The 13,077-nt window shown below is 39.8% G+C and overlaps 1 protein-coding gene across 2 annotated transcripts in view; it reads left to right on the plus strand.

The window, feature by feature from the left end:
* SCAPER (S-phase cyclin A associated protein in the ER) overlaps window positions 1–13,077 on the plus strand; it is a 142,855-nt gene that overhangs the window by 115,225 nt on the left and 14,553 nt on the right. For both annotated transcript variants that reach the window (XM_027698128.1, XM_027698129.1), the window contains exons 28-29: window positions 4,274–4,511; window positions 7,557–7,706. In XM_027698128.1, coding sequence (XP_027553929.1) covers window positions 4,274–4,511; window positions 7,557–7,706 — 388 coding nt within the window. The remainder of the gene's footprint in view (window positions 1–4,273; window positions 4,512–7,556; window positions 7,707–13,077) is intronic.

Here is a 13,077-nt window from a genome sequence, read left to right on the forward strand (position 1 = left end):
TATATTTTCAGATATAAACAGTTTGCTCCTATTGAAGCCTGGAGAAATTGTAGTTTTATACTTGTTCTGCAGAGTATGCTGTTTCTCATCAAGCTGTATTGAATTCCTGTTTTTAATAAATAGTGGTGTATTTTAAGCAATGAAGTACCACTGTTTAGTATCTTTCTTTCATGTGATGAATATATCCATGTTTTTAAATTCTTAAACCTTTTTTGTAAGTCATAAACCCCGTACCAATTCCTGAGACTCCTTGATGGCCGAAGCTGAAAATCGTAGTGGTGACCCATAATGAAAATTCCCTGCATTTCATTAAAACTTTTTTTTTTTTAAGATCCTGCAGGTTGTTTGACTGTAATATAAATATTTGCCTGTTTTTTCTGTGTTAAATATAAAGACTGGTAAAGTTTGAAAGCCATTCTGTTTTCCCAGCTATATCAGCCAATGTAAAAAATCCGGTAAGTCTTGCTTCCCTTCAGGGATTAATTGAGGGGGTTTTGTCCATAGTGACTATTTTACTTTGGCAGCTGTTACAGACACAGAGACAAAGCTTCTTTAAACAGGAGAATTAAAAGGAAGCACAGCTACAGGACTCTCCTCTCTGAACTTCAGTTACCTAAAACCCGGTTTTCTGGTGTGACGTTGTCATCTTATGCTGTGAAGGTTTTTAGGGGTTTTTACTTCAGTCTGTCCTGTCAGTCAGCACTGAATTTTCACTGGGCTTTCCTTTGAGGTGGACTGATAAATGTATGAAATGCACTGTTGTACAGACTTGACCAAAATCACTCAAAGTACCAAATGGAAGGGTTTGTGCTTTATTTTCTGACATCTCGTGTAGATTTTTTAAAGATACTTTAAAGCCCCCAATGAGTATGAAAACCATCTTTTACCTTTTTATTGTAAACATTTAGGCTTAAAGTGGTGTAACTGACAGTTCAACCCAACAGGAGCCAGTGACCTGTTCATACACATATGAACCATAATACAGGCAACATCAAAAATAAATGTTTCTGGCAGTTCGTTCATTCCACCAGATCTAGCAGAGAGATTTTTAATTTCTTTTTAACAGCTTTGTCCTGTGGTATAACTTTGAAATTGTCTTTTCTGCAAAAAAAATAATGTTTGCATTTTCAGCTATTTTACAGTTGACTTTTTTATGTATATTTTGATTCATTCTCTGCTCCAGAGCAGCAGAAAATGGTAAAAGGATTTCATCCAGCAACGTAAGCTTTTTCATATGGAATTGTTTAAAAATAATGATGGAGTGAGAGTTGAAAGCAAGCTGACTTTAACCTTTGGTAAAATTGGTCAATCTTCTCATTGCATATAGTCAGAAAAATTTCTGTGAGGTATCATATGCAGTAATTAATTTGGGGTTATCATTTGACTGTGAGTGTTCTTTTCTGTTTTGTACTGCCGAAAAAGCTTAGATTGAAATTAAGAAATACTAGTTGGCAGGATGAGCTGTGCTCTCATGTGATCCCTGTGGCAATAAACATTCGAGTTACTCAGGAGGAGTTAAGTGACGGTTAGCACATTTTGGCTACTGCATCCTGCAAAATAAATCATTGGACATCAGAAGGTATTTTGAAGTGAGGGATACTGGGGACTCCACAGACACACAGAGCAAAGCTGTGACCATGGTGGTCCCAGACCTGTTTGCTCTCCCTCCTTTTGCAGCCATCCCGTCTCGCTCCGCCTCTGCAGCCAGGTTCTTGTGCCAGCAGGACTTGGAACTGTGCAGCAGGAATCTGCCTAAAGGCACAGCTGGCACGGCCAGGTGATGGCTCAGGAAGTGTCTCTGCTGACTCCATTCACACACACTCACTTAAAGACCACAGAGCTTCAAAATGAAGACTTTGGCCATGGATTCCAGGCGTAGGAAAAGGAAAGCCGTGCCATAAATTGTTGTGCAGTGTAGCCCCACCCAAACACACTTAGAACTCTAGTATTTTTTCCACTTTTTATTCTTTATGGAGTAAATCTTAATGTCTTACGGAAAACTGACACAGCTACACTTCTTTTGTTCTTACTGTGTTTCACTGAAGATCTGGTTGCTTCTTTCAGAGTCTTGTGAACTACTTCTGCAGTCTGGAGTGGTTTTTGTACAGCACAGGTATCGCAGAAGTAGGACTGGGGCATTGATCCTGGAGCTAGCAGCAGAGGATACTGTGCTTAAAAGCTTTTTCAGTAGCATTGACCATTCACAGACTGTAAATAGAAATCACTCAGAAAGAAATGGTACCCCTAAGTGCTAATTTCAGGAGAGATCACTCCCTACACGTGTGATCCAACCGGTGAAAAGCAGAGGTGAGTCATCTGAGCAACTGCTTTGTAAAGGTAAAGATATGAGCAGACAGTGATGGAAGCAGATGGGTGCCAGTAGAGCAAGTTGAGGACAACCCACATACTGTCCTGTTGTATTCCCCTGGGCTCAGGGCTCCTCTGGGACATGGAGAAGGTGGGTTCATTACCCTGCTCTGCCTGTTTTTCCCTTCGGTCCAAGGAAGCGAAGGTGTGCTGTTACAAACAGAAACTCTCATGGACAGAACTGGTTTGGGGGAGGTAGTGCTTTCTTACCTACTTTATTTGCTTCACTAGAAAAAGTGAAAACAACAGAAGGAGGTGGTGGTTGCCAAAAGTTGGTACTTGCTGAGTTCATGGGTTAGTTGCTCCGTTGAAGACAAGTGTCTGTATTGTAAAAAGCAGGATTAGTCAGCCTGCCTGGGATCTGTGTTGGAAACGTCACTGGAGCCAGAGCAGTGTCTGTAACAGAGGGGTGCAAGGTGCTTCTGATACAGATACAGAAGAGATTATTTAGAGCTGTTCTAGTCAAGGGAAAGCTCTTTACTGGTTCTGGTCAGCAGGAATATTCTGAGGCCTTTGAGTGTCTAGTCTTCACTGTTGCAGATTATTTCAGAAAGTAGTTCTAGTTTCCACTACTTTCCCATTTCCTTTGCTTTTAGTTGTTATAAAAGGGAAAAATATCCTCATTTCATTTGGTTTTTTTATAATATTTTCTCTTATCACCTGTCATGTTTTCCTTTAATTATAAAAAAGAATAATATCTTTGATATTGACACTTCCTTCTTTTTTTTTCTTTTCCTTTTCTTTTTTTTCTCTTTTTCTTTTTAAGATGGAAACATAGTAGATGAGATAAAGGCCAGATTTTCATGTAGCATATTTTCAGTGTTACTGTTCACTGTATCTTAATATTTTAGTGTTTCCTTTGATTACCAGTATCAACTAAGTGTGTTTCCAAAATGAAGTTTGGGTAATTTACATGATGGGTTTGAATTAGAACTCTGAGTATATGAAACTTGCTGAACTATTTTTGGGCTTTATTTTATATTTGCCTGCCTCCCACACATTATTTAACCTCCAGGGTAGTGACAATCTCAGTCTTCCTTAGTAGTCATTGTCCTGCATCGTCTTTTGGATTATTAATAATGTGAAAAAACTAAATTAGTACAAATCATGGAGGGGTTATGTTAAGTGCTTTTTAAAGTCTGGATGTGAGAATGGAAAGGGCATCCTGGGTTATTTGCCTGTCTGTGCTGATATCCTAGATAACCAAAAGCCTTCCCCATTATTTTATGTGCATACCCAAAAGGTGGCAAAGAAACCCAGTTCCCACGAGCACGAGCTGTGCTGGTTTGTCTCGAGTGTTTCATACTCAGTTGTGTTTTGCTGCCCTGTGCACTCTCCCATAACAGCATCTGACTGAAATAAGAAGTGGTGTGTTTTCTTACTGCACAGCTACTTCATTCTTAAATTCCTGCAGAGCTATTTGATTAAGATCATCTGTTCCCAGTAACTTACTTTGCTCCGTAGGTAGGCAGTTTGTTCCAGTGCCTGCAGCCCGTCACTGCGGCACTGAGAGGCTCCAGGGAGTTCCCCCACCCTGCTGGCTGCTACTGCAAGCAGGAGAGGTGAGTGTAGGCTGCTGACCTGAGACAGGGCTTTCCTGGAGCCCCTAAAGTGCTCCCAAAGTGCCCCCAGGCTTCCAACTTCAGAGCTGTCAGATCTTTGAGTGTTTTCGGACTGGTTTTGAGCACAAGCCCCAGGATGTGAAGAAAGATGTTGAACGACACAGTAGCACTGCAGTTAGAGAGCGTGAGATGGTGCCCTAATTATTGAAAGTATTTTCTGGAAGTGCTGTGGTTTCTTGACACATTAGCCATTGGTTTTTTCCTTGTTACCAGTTTACTGCTTTTCTAACACGTGCTGCATCCCAGGCGAGTTCCTCCTCAGCCGACTCGATGTTTTTTGGCAGGTCTTGGAACATATTTGACAACACACGTCAGGACCCCACAGGACTAACAGCAGTTCTTCAGGCTACGGATCTGGTTGGAGTCTTGCATATGCTGTACTGTGTTCTTTTCCACGGGACAATTGCAGATCCAAACACAGCCAGCCCTAAAGACAGCTATGCCACCAACACAGTCCAGGTTGCCATTCAGAGTTTACGTTTCTTCAATAGCTTTGCTGTTCTTGACCTGCCTGCCTTCCAGGTAACACGTGTTTTAAAACTTTCCTCAGTGTGAAAATGTTAATTATTGATTATACCTTTGGACTGAGTTTTGCCTCTAGGATCTTAATTACTGAAGGAACTTTCACAATTAAATGTTTAGGTTTTATGCATAAAGATTGTAACTGTTATTTCCACCGTATGACTGTGGCTAATGAGTTTAATCAAAAAGTGAAAATTTAGAATACACAAAATGCTAAATCCAATCCATTACATCTTCTAGCTTCTTTTTACTTGCTTCTGCTGTACTGTGTTTTATATTTAATGAGTCCCAAAAATATAAAAAGAAAAATTTTTATCAAAAGCATGAAATAAAAATTTTTCTGTTGTGAAAAGATTGGCTTGTAGTATAACCACAATTTACATTTTCCAGTGCTTTCAGTGGCCACCTGCTTTAAGATTGTGCAACTGAAACTGAAAATCATTTGATACCAATTTCTTTTATCCAAGTAAAATTTTATTGACCAAAATTAGAAATGTAACTTTTCGTAATTTTAATTAAAGAAAAAAATGAAAAAAAATAACTGGAAAGGTAAGTCTCTGCTTACCTTTGCCTATGAACAGAGTTCAAGTGTAAATGAATTATTTTGCCGTACAAAGAAAATACAAATACTGGTACATTTCTCAGATAAATTGGCAAAGTTGTATTGTTAATATAAAACACGTGTCAAAAAGCATTGCTTTGAAAACACATTTAGCAGCATCAATCTTATGCAATTCATCAGAACAGGTTTCTTTTAATATGTAATTGGTATGTAAATTGTACCACACGCTCCATCTGAAATGCACTAAACTCAGAGCTTTGCACAAGTGAGGAATTTGGTGTGAACCTCCTTCAGTTCATGTTTCTTGCCTTTGATTTTCAGTCCATTTAGTACCTTTAACAACAGCAACAAGCCATTTGTGTGGAGCAGTGTTCATTTGTATGGATGCAGCTGCAGGTTCCAGTCCAGTCAGGGTTTCTTTATGGGGACATAACGGGATATTTATTGGAGTTTCATGTAAAACAACCCTTACACACACTATTGACTCCAATTTCTTTCTGTAAATCAAGGGGTACCAAAGTAATTCTCTCCTCCCCCTTGCTCAGTACCTCTTGGTTTGACACTGGCTGTTTTTATGTTGCTGTAGGTATTACAGGTACGTGCCAGAGTCAGGTTTGAGCTGGGACAGATGTGGCTTCCAGGGGAGCTACAGCAAATCCCGCTGGCTGAAGGGCTTCTCCCTGACGTCCCAAGATTTTTAAATCCCGAGATTTAAAAATTATTTCTAAAACACCATCTTCTGCTTACACTGCCTGTGTTTATCCCTCTATCAGTGCCATAATATCTCAGCATTTATAAGAAACCATTAGTTTGTTCTGCATAAAATGCTGCAGGTTAATCACTGCTGCGTGAAGGGCGGCTGAAACCCAACCAGTGTGAGACATTTCCCTCAGCTCCCCAGCGCAGGGCTGGCTCAGGAGGAACCCCTGAGCTTGGTCTGAGCTGTAGCATCGTGCTGTTTGTGAGGGACAGGCACACTGATGCAGCCTCAGCAGCTCTCCCTTTCAATGCACTAATGTGATTTGTTCCTGTAATGTTAAAAATAACACACCTGAGGCAGTTGGCTGTCCATCCTGACCCCGTGGGCCAGAGCAGGCTGGCAGACAGCAGAGGGAAAAGCCCCGTTTGTGCACTGGCTGATTATTATCTCCAAGGAATAGTTTTATCACTTATTAGGGGGACTGTAGAATAGGGGGATTTGATTAACAGAAGAGGTCTGGTGTTCTAGAGTTTGTATTAGCACAGATGGCTCATGGGTATATATTTCATTTGATTTGACAATCTAAACAATTGAAAGATGGTAGTGAGAAACAACGCAGGGGCCTGAGCTGATATTAATTCTGGCTAAAAAGGAAGCATAGTTTCCTTGAAAAATTAGTTTAACTTTTATACACAAACTCAGGTGCCCTTTGACCTGTTGTTATCAGGGAAGGTTAAACCCAGAGTGCTGGGTCACAGCATGCGTGGACAGCACTAATTAAATAAGGGTGGACCTGAGAACATGGCATTTACAGGATGTAAAGCAGTAAGTGGTGGCTGTTTTGGGCATTAAATGTTGAAAACATACTGACTTACCAGAATGCTTGAGGTTCAAGGTGGAAGGTATCCACAGCTGAGTCTGGTTTAATTGTCAAGGATTCTACTTTTGCTGGGTAGATTTGGAGTTTGATAAGACTAAACTATGCTACAGCCTGGGATTTATGTACATGTACTTAACACAGGCTACAAGGTAGAATATGAAGAAAACTCTGAAATGAAAGAGATTTTCTCACAGGCCTGCACTGCTGTTTCATTAGAGTTAGGAGACTGTCATGCTCATTCCTTGTGCTTTAGTTTTCCCCTTTGACCCTGTGTCGCTCTGTCTGTTTGACATGTTTATTAAATAGAGGCTGTAGGCTGCGCAGATAAAATCTAATTCTGAATCTCCACGTTACAGCAATTTGCCTACATTTAAAAAGCATCCCAAGAAGCTTTACAGCTGAGTGTTCTCTCCTTTTGGATGTTTCTAAGTTTTTTTAATGTTTGAAAATCCATTATTTGTTATTAATCATTGTATTCCATTCAGAGCATGAGTTATTAAGAAGAAATGCATTTTGCTCTGTTGCAGAAATGAGGATGGTTTGGTTTCTTTTGCTTATTCCTAAGAAATATTATTAACATTAAGTTTTCCTGGAACATGTAGTGTATATCAGATGGAATGGTCAGCCTAAGGCTCCACTGAATGTCAACTAAGCAGAATCCAATTTGTCCTGTGTCCCTTGAAAATTTGAATTTATTCTTGCTTTTGTGGCTTTTAATGTTATCGTCCAGTTGTGAATGATAAGTGACTGGAAGAAGAGATTCTGTCCTCTGCAGCCATTGCAACAAAAAACATAGTCTGTGCTAAAAAACCCAGAAGGGTGCAGCTGATGTGTGTGCAATTCTCACAAGTTCTAGGACATACTGCTGGAGTGTAATTTGTGTTTCTTGGCCTTTTTTTCCAGTCGATTGTGGGTGCTGAAGGACTGTCCCTGGCCTTCAGGCACATTATCAGCTCCCTGCTGTGGTACTGCTCCCAGCACACCTGCGAGGGGTTGCTGCACGAAGTCATTGTCTGTGTGGGCTATTTCACTGTAAACAACGCAGATAACCAGGTAAGGCAGATGGCAAATGGGATCAGAAGTTATCAGGGGCACATTTAGTCATGGTTCCCTCCAGAAAACTAATCCCCTCAGCATTGGTTTTGAAGCACTTGGGATTTGTTTGAGCACAAAGCATGTGTTTGCAAAAGAGAAACTGAAGTTGTATCTTAAGACAAAGGCATTAATTTTATGTGGCCATAAGCAAAGTCCCTGTTCTTATGCAGCCAAGGATGCTGACATTGCACTGATTTTAACTAGCCTTGCTCTATGCCAAGGTATACTTAGAAACTGATATTCTTACTTCCAAGTTAGCTTCATGTCAGCTTGATCAGATGGTTGTGGTACTCTTTTTAAAGCCAACTAAGCTACTCTGCCATGAAGGCTTGTCCTTGGATGCCAATGTAGCCATCTCCCTGTTTGCCTGTGTGCTTATTTAAGTTTAAACCATTCTTCTCCTTGAATCCTTTCAGTAGTAAACCAAAATACCCTGTCCAACAGACAGTGGGAGTTGCCCTTTAGCTTCCCTGTCTGTGTCCACTTTTGCCAGTGGATTCTATGACCACTCTTATTTGCTTATAAAATAACCCAGAGACAAACCTCCAAAAAGATTTCAAATATTTTAGTGTTTAAAATCTCCAGGTTTCCTCAGCTTATATGTAACATCTCAGAATGTGTTGGGCAGGGCAGAGGTTGCATTGGCACTTTTGAGTATGTGAACCTGACTCTGGGTGTGTAGATACTGCATTGTGGTGCCCACGTCTTGGGTATGGTTCAGTTGGATGCTGTATTTTATGGAGTTACTCACGGTGTTCTCTCTCCATACTTTTACCACCTGCTTCCTGGTTTTGCTCAAATTTTGGGGTAGGGGTTCAGGATGAGAAGCTCAGTGCCCTCAGTTTAGCTGATGAGCAGAAGGATTAAGTGGTAAAACTTTTCAGTGAAGGTTTAGAGAAAAGCTGCTCAGAAATGTTCTTGACTGTAGTTGAGAAGCTTAGACTTAGAAATTCTCTATAGTTGTTGACTATACTTGGAACACTGTCATATCTTAAAGCAGACAATGCTGTCACAAGTATTACGTAATTCTGTAGTGATGTTTCTGTGGCTTTGGCCACAACTGGAGGCAAGATCCTGCAGCCTTCCTACCCTGTGTGACCAAATCCCACTCAGGATCTGGAGCTGACTGGGGGCAACACTTTAATGTGGCCATTTTTAAATCCGTGTGATGTTGCTGCCATTTTGAGTCCCTGTGCTGCCTGACGGGTCGTGCTGGCACCCAGAAGGGCCAGCAAACTGTGTTGTCTTTTCTCTGCAGTTTATAAATTTCTCTTCTGGCACACAAGTACAAACAGATGTGATTCATTGCGTGGAGGATTTGCCACTACAAACGTGCCAGGAATAGTGCAGAAGAGGGATTTCCTACCAGCAGTCCCAGTCTGTAGTGCCCGTCGCTGTCGGTGCCCCAGGGTGAAGGTCCGACCGTGGGGAGTGGGCACCGGGCCATGGCAGCAGCTGGCTGGGGCTGGGGGGGTGCCATGGGCCATCCAGAGACAGTATGTGCTTCCCAGATGGGGATTTGGAAAGGTCTTGGAGTCTTCAGCATGTGCACTTGGGCTCGAGGTCATGTGCAATCACTAATCTGCCCCGTTTCAAGATTTAAAGGTGGTTTACGCAGCTCTGAGAATCAAGTTTGGGGCTTTGATTGAACAGCCGTAGTATGTCAGTACTTTTCATACCCTAAAAGCTGTCTTTTAGGGTGGTTTGCTTTAGAGGTACTATCTCAAGAGATATCATAATGTGCTTAACTTTTTTATGGTATTTCTAGTATTCCTCATTAATAAGTCTTTAAGTGAGGAGGTGGCATTTTGATTTGGCTTTTTTATTTAAAAAAAACTTTTTTAAGAAACTGAAGCATTCCTCACTCATGTACTTGCGAAATAGAGGGAAGGTTTTTTAGTGAAAGGAAGCAATTTTCCTATTACTACAAGGCAAAGCAGTACAACTTGCTTGCAGTCGTTATTTTCAGGTGCTGTTGGTGTTGTGACTTCCACTAAAGACAGACTGCCTTTCATGCCAAGGGAAGTGCTTTCTATTCATTCAGTTATGGTTTAATTTTTTATTATGTTATGAGCTTCCAATTTTTTTTCTTTCGTTGTTATTATCCTACTAAAAATAAAAAATTGGTCTCACAGTGGAAGTTTTCAAATAGTAGGCTTGAACTCCTGGCAAGAACAGTGTAATAAAAATAGATACACTAGACTTGAGCTATGAAAACAAATTTCCATAAAGCCAGATAGTTCTGTTTATTTAGTATTTGAACCAACTTGAACTGAGTCAATAACTGACATATTTCAAAGCAGATTCATGTTCTTCTTGCAGTCTAATGTGCATTTGTTTGGAAATGTTTGTAGGTTAAAGTCTTTCCCTCTCTAAATTTGTATTCCTTATAACAAACAGAGGTGTGTTTTCAGTCCTTTCAACACTCCAAACAAAAAAGGTCAAACAGTTGTTTGGAGTTTTCAGTATGTCTTTTGTGATTCCTTTGTCTACCCACATCAATGGATAAATATCAAAAGCAACATAGGGGAATAAAGAAAAAAAGGCATTAATTATTTAAAAAGAAAAAAAAAAGGGCAGTTCCTCAGTTTGGAGAATAGATAGATTTCTAAAAAGGAAATTTTACAGCCTGTCAACCTCAACATTGACCTTCTGTAGTAGTACTGTGATTTAAGTAAGTGAACTATTACCACTGTGCAGTCAAAATCATAAAAGGGCAATTTCCTAAATATTTCACATTCGTAGAACAAAATCTTCCGAGAGCATCATGTGCCAGTCACTTAACGTAACATAGGTTTGTCTTCATTTATTGCGCTGGCTGTAAAAGTCTTTATATTTAGTTGAGTGGCAAATTGAAAAGGAAAAGGTTTTTTCTGTTGTATGGCTTTGAGATTCCCATTTCCCTGCAGTTTCCAGGAGCCCGGAATCCGAGGGGGCCTCCCGGCGAGTCCCGCACACACACACAGAGGCAGTGGCTGGGCTCCCACTTGGTGTTTTCACCACGGCTGGCTCTTGGTCCAGGCCCAAGTGATTCTGTTGAGGAGCACTGAGGACAATGGATTCCTAAGGAACACATTCCTGAGTGTTTTGATAGTGCTTGCTCTGTTTATTTTAAAAAGACTGATTTTGCTGACTCTGCCCACATATAATATATTAGTAATATTCCTTTCCTTTTTTTCCTATTTTGTTTTAACATTCATAAAGCTTTCCCAGGGCAGCTGCTGTCGCTGAAGAAATAAATCAGTTATGAAACTGAAAATTTCAAAACCCAAGGAGTGTTTCTTTAATATTTTAAATGGCCCAACGTCAGTAGTGCAGCCCGAGCTGCACTGTCTGTTTTGTATCGGCACGTGAACTTGTGTTTACTACAGAGCCAGACAGCCTGTGCTTCACAGAGGGCTCTGTAATTGTGCCACAGCTTTATTAGGCATCTGCTCTGCATGAACTATGAGCAAGGAAAAGGGAATTCTCTTTTTTTGGCCACCATTTAATCTACTACCATGCAAAAACAGGTCCCATGGTACTAAGGATAGACGTGTAAAACTAAACTGCGTAATAAAAATAATGTCCAACCTTTCAATAGCCAACCGTACTATATCAGACTGTAGAATTACAGTTTCTAATTAAAATGTTCTTGTTAATTAAAAATATCCTCCTATTTCATTACATTTTTATTCCCTTTCGTTGTTTGATTTAATTAGTATAATGAATATAATTAGCATGTGCTGTCAACTCACCTCATTTGCATATTATATTGGATAATTGAATGTGGCCCTGTAATTAAATTAGCACGAATGACAGACGATTTGACTTCTTTCACATTGCTGCATTGGGAATAGAAATCTTTCCATATTCATTGCAGTTAGGGGATATTTTTCATCTGAAAAGTCCTCACAAATCAGATCCTCAGACTGAGGATCTTGTCTGACAGGCTCTAGAAGAAGTTGCATTGTTCATTTGCATTGCTATCTCTTTATTTAAATAAAAATAGCTTTTGTTCTCCCAGTTTTTGGCACACACTGTATTTAGAGTGCTTTAGGAGAATCCCGCTAACTTTGGGGATTTGTAGGATATGAAACTGTAGAATTCTAAAAGATACTATTAATAGATTGCAAAACCAGATCTCTTTGAAAGAGCTGGAGGAAAGTGTGTGCAGCTTTTCAAAACATAATTATAAAATTAAGATTTGTAAATAGAAGTAAAAACTTTTCTCAGAAGTTTTTGGAAAAATTTGGAGACACACCGTGTGTCTTTCAAAAAGGAATTTCATCCCCCAAAAGTTTGTCTTCCAGTTGCATAATTCTCACTTATTTCTCTGTCCCTCCAAACCCTCTATCCCTGGACACTTCTGGCCACTATAAGAATAGTATGTTATTCTTATTATAAACTTATAAATAATTGAAATGTTAATATCTAATAATCCATGTGTTGAAAATAGAAGCAAATGGCATTAGATTTAATAGTATCAATCACTTACTAGAAATTTCTCCTTGCTGTATAGATGTGGAAAACTTATTGCAAAATACGTTTCAGGCATCCCAGCTAGCTCCAGTTACAGGAGCAAGGAGCAGTAAGATTGCAGGATATTTTGGGACAGGAATCTCTCCCATGTTAAATATATAAAACATCACACAGCACTATCACAGGTATAAATATAACGTTTAAAGAAACTAAAATATTGTATGGTAGGCACAGTTCTGAAAGGATCATGGAATTTATCACTCATTCCCAGCGCACAAAGCATGGCAGTTATTCCCCAGGAAAGGCTTCATATCAAGATTGTCTTTTCCCCTTTTTATTAAATGATTGACTTATAGTTATATTTTCTTCCCTTTTTGTGTGTGGTAAGTCTTACTCGTGTCATAAAATGGCAGCACCCTTTGTCCCCCAGTGTATATCACACACATATATATCTGTATGACATTCATCCTGGCTGTGGTTAGAAACACTGTTGGGCTGTAAGGGACACTTACAGAGTGACTTTAGATCAGGAATGACCTTTGGTAGGGAAATTATTTTGTGCTTTTGACAGAGTTAGTGCATATTGAGTTTCAGTATGTGGCCAGTTTCCTCTAGTGTTAGTGTGGAGGAAGAAAAATACTCCTAAATGGAAAAACTGTCAAAATCAGAAGTCGACAGGAAAACTTGGAAGTTATAAAAATATTACGTAGAGTTTCCATATGGGTTGTTTACTGAAGGCCATCATTAAACTTTCATTATTTGTGTTGCTTTTGGGGCTATGGAGGGACTGGAACAGTTTTGATCTGGTAGGTGGAGTTTTTGAAAGCACAGCACAAGAGTGAGGATGCAGGAATTGGAAGTTATCGTG

The sequence above is a fragment of the Neopelma chrysocephalum genome, unplaced genomic scaffold (genome assembly GCF_003984885.1).
Source record: "Neopelma chrysocephalum unplaced genomic scaffold, ASM398488v2 Primary Assembly neopelma1_124, whole genome shotgun sequence".
Lineage (NCBI taxonomy): Eukaryota > Metazoa > Chordata > Aves > Passeriformes > Pipridae > Neopelma > Neopelma chrysocephalum.